The sequence below is a fragment of the Opisthorchis viverrini genome (assembly GCF_000715545.1).
Source record: "Opisthorchis viverrini unplaced genomic scaffold opera_v5_324, whole genome shotgun sequence".
NCBI classification, from domain to species: domain Eukaryota; kingdom Metazoa; phylum Platyhelminthes; class Trematoda; order Opisthorchiida; family Opisthorchiidae; genus Opisthorchis; species Opisthorchis viverrini.
The window spans coordinates 199539-207777 of NW_008751987.1; the positions used below are offsets into that span (position 1 = coordinate 199539).

The 8239-nt window shown below is 39.1% G+C and overlaps 1 protein-coding gene across 1 annotated transcript; it reads right to left on the bottom strand.

Moving 5' to 3' along the window:
* Positions 1-2782: 2782 nt before the first annotated feature.
* On the bottom strand, positions 2783-6643 carry T265_10061 (hypothetical protein; the record flags this gene model as incomplete). The annotated part of the gene is made up of 3 exons (XM_009176319.1): positions 2783-2899; positions 2936-3040; positions 6611-6643. The coding sequence occupies 3 exons, from the start codon at positions 6641-6643 to the stop codon at positions 2783-2785; spliced, it is 255 nt and encodes an 84-aa protein (XP_009174583.1).
* Between the last annotated feature and the right edge of the window lie 1596 nt (positions 6644-8239).

An 8239-nucleotide genomic window follows, 5' to 3' on the forward strand; every position in this document is an offset into this window, starting at 1 on the left:
GTAAATAACTTTATCAGACACGCAAGTTGCATTCAAATAAATTATCGACCTTTGAGTGTACATAACTGACGGATAGACCAAAGTTATTCCGTCATTTAGTCTGGTTAGGTTTTGTTTAGAAATGAGAAGTGTAGACTAGAAACAATTTAATGCTTGTCACAATTTCTTGCAGTGTTTGGCTGGTACTTGATTCAGGGCTGACTTCAGCAAATAGCAAATGTGATTTAATGTTCAGCGATGTCCAATCCTTACCTGGTGCGATTTTTACGCAAATAAAAAATAGATAAATGAATACTTTAGCTATAATTTCTGTTTAGAAGTGTATTTTTCCAAACTCAGCTCAGACAGAGACCACATTGGGCTGAGTTACATCATGGACAACCAGAGAAGAGACTAGAAAATCTCATGGTCTCCAAAAATCATGAGATGCTGCTCGCACCTGGTTTGCGTTTGAGTTGTTATCCATTCCAGAAAACACAGCTGGTCTCAGGGCTAAGCGATTACAAGCAACACATTTGCTTTCGGCCTTACTTAATGCAATACCATCTTAAATAATGGCATTTTCATTTTATCATTTAATCACTCAATTTACCAAATCCGCCCTGGACATGTAAACGACATGTTGAAGATTCTTTATGATTAACAAGCGGTTGGTGTTTGGTGTGTTTTGGCCTGATGTGCCTAAATTAGGAATACAAGTGGCTTACACAATTTGGCAAATGGCTTGGATAGTTTTTGCGATGTCGTACACGCGACATAATCCTCAACCTTGAAAGCTGAGTCACGAAATGAGCATGGCGATTCTCATAAGCAAATAGGCTACTAAAAAATAAGTTGAAATCTGCTGTAAAGCAGACATGTGTTGATGCTTCGTTCTGCAAAAAACGGCTGCAAATAAACCAGTTATCGATTGGTTGCCATTAGATATGTACTGGGCTTCAATTGGAAGCTGATAATGTTCTGTTTATCGCCGGAATGTTGCATGAAGCATACAGCCCCTTATTTTCACTAGAAGAAAGAATTTCTGACAAATCTGATGCCAGTGCGGCAACTGTTTTTTATGTGAGAAAATGCATCGCAAAAATAATGTAAAGAAGCAAATGCTCAAAACGTAGTCGTAGATGTAGCGAAGTACAGTTATAATAACACAGAGATTGTAACGTGTGTGAGAAGTCGAGAACGCAGGAATTATGACGTATGTTTTGCGTTATTTTACTGAAACTGAAAATTATCCATAGATGTTGTATAAGATGTGTCAAATTATGCCACAGTTTTGTTGTTTCGGATTTTGTTCCTCACAATCTTTTGCCTTCTTACCAAATAACCCTATGAAGGTACAAATATTCAGCTAATCGAATAGAAAGCTAAATAATTGGGTAGTGAACCAAACACACAGTAGGGATTTGGATTATATTTGGTCAATTCTAGGAAATAATCAGTAGGTGTGATAGTGTGTTTTGAACATTGGAAGAAGGTTCAACAATAAATACGTTTGTTAGCAGTCCGATAATGATTTCATTTCAGCTAACTAGGTATTACGGAACCGCAGTGGTGTCAAAAGCATTAGGTCACCAAAGTTTAAATAGAGTTGAGCTGGCTGAGACGGAGGTAGTATGACTTTTGGTCAAATTTGTTTCTGAATTTTGATTTGTATCCATCGACTTGCGAAAAACATATACCTGCATAATTTGGTCGTAAGCTTGAAAGTATGTCTAAAGGCAGGCATTAACCAAGCTATAGACTGGGGAGGTTCCATACTATGAGACGAAATTTTATCCGGGCAAAGCCCGATTTGCGGGGACCTGCCATTGGGCTCAAGGCCAACATTTTGAGAAGTACGCGATGTCCAAACACAGGAAGTTTAAGCAGCCATGAGTGAAACGTCATATTGTAGGAGTGTGTATTGCATTATTTTAATTTTTTATATGCTATTGGCGATAATCAAATATGGTCACTTTTGCTCTTAATGACATTAAGCACAAATAGGGAATTTTGAGACCTAGTGTGGTATAGATTTAGATAGAATAAAGTAATGTCTAGTGATTACGTGAACCAAATCAAAGAATCACTTGATATAGTGAAAACGTCCTAATGGACAAAGACTTAGTCATTTGAAACTAGATAGATTTGCTGGTGTGTTACCTCTAGGCCGACGAATTATATTTATTTGATGGATTTCTTTTGGGTGAATATCCCCAATTCCAGTCGCTTTCCGATAAAATGGACTACTTAAAAAGAGTTGAAGAACACTGAGTGACCGAAACCAAAAGCCTAACAAAATGATAGGCTCTGCAGAAAAACGATTACAGCTGTACGTCTTTGGATTTACGGTTTGTTTAATGTTTGCTAGCTTGATGTTTTTTCATGCGGGTGTTGTTAGTTGTTAGAAAAGCTTGTATATCAATCACTGCTTTGTAAAGCCTTTATTCGCCGTATAGTTCACGGTGGCATTTTGATAACATCAAAACCCGACCACTGTCTGACATGCACGGAAAAACTGGGTTGTTAAAAACCTCACTGGACGTCTGCGCGTTTGCAAACTGCGTTGCCCCAGCCACATTTTTACGCCGTCCAAAAGACAAGCAAGATTTTATTTGCATGGATTTGCGTTCTATTAGATTTCTACGGAGGTTACAAGGCCAGAAGCAGTTCAGCAGTAACGCACCTAAGAGTTGCAGACTTATGAGTTCAGCAAAAGTTTCCGGTGAATTCAAGATGTTCGTGGAGAATTGGTTTTAAAAGTCTGATCGATGAAGCGACCCTCTTCAGCTAAATTCTTAGGTCAGATGGTCGTTGGCTCGTTCGCTGAGCTGGGCAATTTGGTTGCAAACGTTTCATCACCAATCGAGGTGACATCATCAGTGCGTAGTTGTGCGCAGCGGTGGGTTAGTGGTTGTGCCTAACCACTAACCCACCGCTACGCACAACTACGCACTGATGATGTCACCTCGATTGGTGATGAAACGTTTGCAACCAAATTGCCCAGCTCAGCGAACGAGCCAACGACCATCTGACCTAAGAATTTAGCTGAAGAGGGTCGCTTCATCGATCAGACTTTTAAAACCAATTCTCCACGAACATCTTGAATTCACCGGAAACTTTTGCTGAACTCATAAGTCTGCAACTCTTAGGTGCGTTACTGCTGAACTGCTTCTGGCCTTGTAACCTCCGTAGAAATCTAATAGAACGCAAATCCATGCAAATAAAATCTTGCTTGTCTTTTGGACGGCGTAAAAATGTGGCTGGGGCAACGCAGTTTGCAAACGCGCAGACGTCCAGTGAGGTTTTTAACAACCCAGTTTTTCCGTGCATGTCAGACAGTGGTCGGGTTTTGATGTTATCAAAATGCCACCGTGAACTATACGGCGAATAAAGGCTTTACAAAGCAGTGATTGATATACAAGCTTTTCTAACAACTAACAACACCCGCATGAAAAAACATCAAGCTAGCAAACATTAAACAAACCGTAAATCCAAAGACGTACAGCTGTAATCGTTTTTCTGCAGAGCCTATCATTTTGTTAGGCTTTTGGTTTCGGTCACTCAGTGTTCTTCAACTCTTTTTAAGTAGTCCATTTTATCGGAAAGCGACTGGAATTGGGGATATTCACCCAAAAGAAATCCATCAAATAAATATAATTCGTCGGCCTAGAGGTAACACACCAGCAAATCTATCTAGTTTCAAATGACTAAGTCTTTGTCCATTAGGACGTTTTCACTATATCAAGTGATTCTTTGATTTGGTTCACGTAATCACTAGACATTACTTTATTCTATCTAAATCTATACCACACTAGGTCTCAAAATTCCCTATTTGTGCTTAATGTCATTAAGAGCAAAAGTGACCATATTTGATTATCGCCAATAGCATATAAAAAATTAAAATAATGCAATACACACTCCTACAATAGGCCTTACGTAAGCCCAATCTGTAAAATTGTTATCTATGTAAATTCCCAAAGGTCTCATCATAAACGTTTCACCATTGGTTATTCTAAAATTCAACGTTCTGAGTAACCATTTTCAATTTGTAATACGTCGTCAGTGGTGAGCTTTAGATAAGTAAGTTGAATATTCACATTAGCCCATACCGCACGCATCAATGTTAGTGNACTGCTATCAATATATTAATATCGTCAGTGATTTCTATATATATATATATATATATATATAGTGACCGTGATTTTTGGTTCTGAGGGATTAGCATTCAAACGTGCAACCTGGTCCACACGCATCTTGTGTATTTCAACATGTCAATGACAAACGGGTAGAATTCAATGAAGGAATTTTTTGCTTGCTATTTGGTCTTGGCTATAGGAACCTACAATGAACGTTACATTTGAAAAGTTAAATTGAAAAGTTCGTCGAAACCGATTTTGAGGCAACTTAACCAGGATATCAAAAATTGCATGTGAAACATTTGATCGAGTCGTAAACCAACAAACGACATTTCTGCTGCAGTATGTTAAGAAGTACCGTTTCTCCCGATTTTATCAATGGCAGTAATGGTATGCTAATGGGGTCGCTGATCTTCTTATGTTAATACCCTATGCTAGAAAGGTATTTATGACTTCAAATGCTTCCTTTAAAAAATCTACTGCACATCAAATTTCGTGAATGACGTAGATAGTGCTTTTAACAATGACTGTACAGAAATGTATATTCTCGTCCTTTGATGCAACGTTCCTGAAACATTATCAAGTAAAACTTTCCTTCTTCAAGTGCCGTGATATGCATTGAATTAGTGATATTCAGAAAACCTTATGCAAAACCGCAAGGAAGAAATTTGTCCAAAGTGAATCGATTTGTTTCATTGAAATTCCTTTACAGTGAAATAAAATTTTGCGTCCTTTTTTCCGTCGCCTCAGTTGTTCCATAAAGTTCTTCAACAAGGAATCTGCGCAGATTTTGAGCAAGCCAGACAGTCTGTTCCCAACACGTGCTTCTTATCGGATCATCCAGCCGTAAACATAAGTTTAAATCCCCATTACGGTCTGAGGCGGACGTTTCACGCCTAAGCTGATCCGTTTTCTCAATTTTGAGCTTTCCGTCAAGTGGATAAAATGCTAATGGAGAGAATTACACTTAACAGTGGCTATGTTTAATGCTAATGGCGATCATCAGTCCACCTTCAATGAGTCGTACGGTGATTACGCTTCTCGCCTTCAAGAAGGCTAAACTAGAAATCATTTTTATGCGTCCGTTGAAACGAATTATTTTGAAAAATCCGAAAGTCATGATTCCTACTGCTAAACGAGTATATGACTAGCTAAATAATTTAAGGTGTTAGCAAACCCTCACTCAGGAGACTAATCAGATGGGCAGGTATCAAGCCATCTGATTTACTTATAAATTTTCTGACAATAGGTGCATGAGCAAAAAGATAGACCGTACAAAATTGTTTGCAATCAGGCAAATGTAATAATCTTACTTGATTTATTGGACTCCCAAGAGGTCACTGGAATATCTAAAACTTTAAGATTGCTTTCGGACTTTTCAACGACAGGACCATCACGTTCGCACACCGATTCAAATAATTCAGCAATATTCTTGTTGTTAAACAAACCGGTATATATAACAAATGCCTTCAACGCATCTCTACGATCGTGTTCACCATCCCATCTATGTTTCGCCGGAAATCACAACACAATAAAGCTTATTTAAGGCGTTCTTCAGATCAAAGTTTCAAGCAAAATTATCTTGTCCCAATTGGATATTGTTTCCCGGTTGTACAAGTGATGAAACACAAAAACGTCGCTCTCATTCTGCGATTGTCTTATGGTATTTCTGGGTTTCTATTGCAAAGATCTTTTTTGAATGGACCGCCCCACATGTTGACCGTCAGCGTGGCAACAGGTTAAGGTCGTGGCTGCTACAGCTAGCGTGCAATTATCGCGATGGTGTGTGATTTTAATGTAACTACAACTAAGGTGGAGCTTCTCTATAAATGTGACAATAATTGGTCAAGCAGCAGACCGCTAACGATTTTTAAACCCATGCATTTTGACAACATAGACCAAGTATTTGTTTCTGAAACTTTCCTTTATTTGAAAGGTAACGAGCACAGACCTGAAGTATGGACTACCTGCACACAATGATTGCTGAAGACAGTAGAACAGTCACAGGTGATGTAATGGGAGCAGAACTATTTTCTGCTATTTTCCATTGATGTTGTACCACAGAAAAAGCGAACAAACAAAACTGATGCAAAACGTGACAAGTATAATTTTGTTGGTTCTTCAAGTGTAAGCGGAAGAATGACACTAGGTTAGTAACCAGAGTTGATTATATAACTGTACAAGTTAGGAGGTGGGGCGATTCTCAAAGGAATTGCCTGACATGCCGGTCCAGCAAAGCTTGAGGTGTGCACTTACTGTCCGAAAGGTCCGTGTTCCGAACTTAACCTTAAAATCTTCACTGCTCCCGTCTAGGCCCGATAAACCTGGCCGTATCTTTGCCCACTTGTTTATAGACCAAAATGATACCTAAGCACCGGACAGCTGTTACAGGTGGACGATTATTTCTTCTATCGTTACTGCTTAGAAAATCAACTTTGGAAAGCAGAAGCTGCCTATATCCAGAGGTACGATAATCAATTTGTTCAACTCACTTCCTTTTCTGTAGGAACCATCAGATCGGCCATTTGGCCCAACCTGGATATCAGCCAATCAATAAAACCAAACAAAGGTGACCAAAGTGTCGTTTAATTAACAATTAGTCCTATGGAGTAAAATGTTGGTGGCTCAGAGAGCGTAGCTGGTCGTTGGTTTGTTCGCTTAGCTGGGCAATTTGATTGATTGATTGATTAGCCCATTAATTACCATCTACGTTTTTCCACTCAGCTGGAGTTTTGGATCTGTCTTTGCTGTGACAGTTTATAATATATCTCCCAAGTTGCTTTGTAGCACAAATTAAATTGCAAGCTTTAATTTATTGTGGGATTACAAATAATCTCTGCTGGAAGACAATTCAAATCATTTTGACTTAAAAAATAAACTAAAACTTTGTTCAGTGTGCAACTGTGTGGATCCATTTCCCGTGGAATACTTTAAAAACACTCTTTGCGAACTGTATAGTAGTATAATTAATGAAGTTGATGACTACCTTACTGTTAAGGGTAGGCCCGCATAAATCTATGGTTTACGATATATGTGAAATGAATGTGCTACACGAAGTCAGTTTCGTGTGGCAACATTGCGGAATGTAGGCAACTTGGGTGCACTGATAGCTTGTTGATCTGTTCGACAAGCTTGGCAGTTGACTTGCAAACGTTTCAGGACCGACTGAGGTGACAATGTCAGAGTGGTGTTGAGTGACTAACAGTGAAACGTTTGCAACCCTGTCGCTACATGATGCATTTTGAATGATTTTATAGATACTATAGTATAATGCTTTTACAAAATGACCTTGCGGCACATTCGTTTGGAAAATACCATAAAAAATTTCCTTGAATATTTTCCGTTATGCTCAGTGTAATTCGCAAATGCATACCCCTCTGAGATGAGATAAATCATGTTGTTCTTTTGGTATATGAGTTTGTTGGAAATTGGACAACCAGATCTACTTAATGGGTGTAGAAAAAACGAAATCGGAAGTGGTATGTCGAAGAGTTCCTGGGAACGTTATGTGTAATGTGTTATGCCAATATTATGTTATACCCGGTCGACTATACTGTCAGCTGGGGCGGCTCATCCCATTTCCGCTGGAGGGGTTTGACTTATCATCGGCGTTTCCTATAATCACAGCAGGCATACACACGGCATAGTTCCCCAAAACTGGCTTTCCGTCGCATCACTAGTGATATCATTAGAGCTGGGAACTAAACTGGGCATCTGGTGACATCACCTGAAACTCATCTGAATCTATCGATCATGGTGTTCTCCCTCGGAAATCTGTTAAGAAAATTTCAACTGGGCCACCAGTACAAAACAAAACACATTCTGCTAGAATCGTGTTTAGTTGTATTCTGTCAGATGAGATATTTTGTTTTTGAAAACGCCAGAACCGTTCTGCATTTCAAATTAAACTGAGCAGCCTTGCTCCGGCAAACGTGATACGATGAGCTATTGATTCAGGGTAACCTGGAAAAGTCAGCACGAAATATACGCCAAGAGGTGGCCACAGACAGTAGTTAGCCTTCTACATTAAATTAAAGTGTGTTTCAATAATGTGTCGTGGAGACACATCCTTTTGCAAAGATACGGTTAACTGGTTACAATCCAAGCACAGGGAAGAGCAA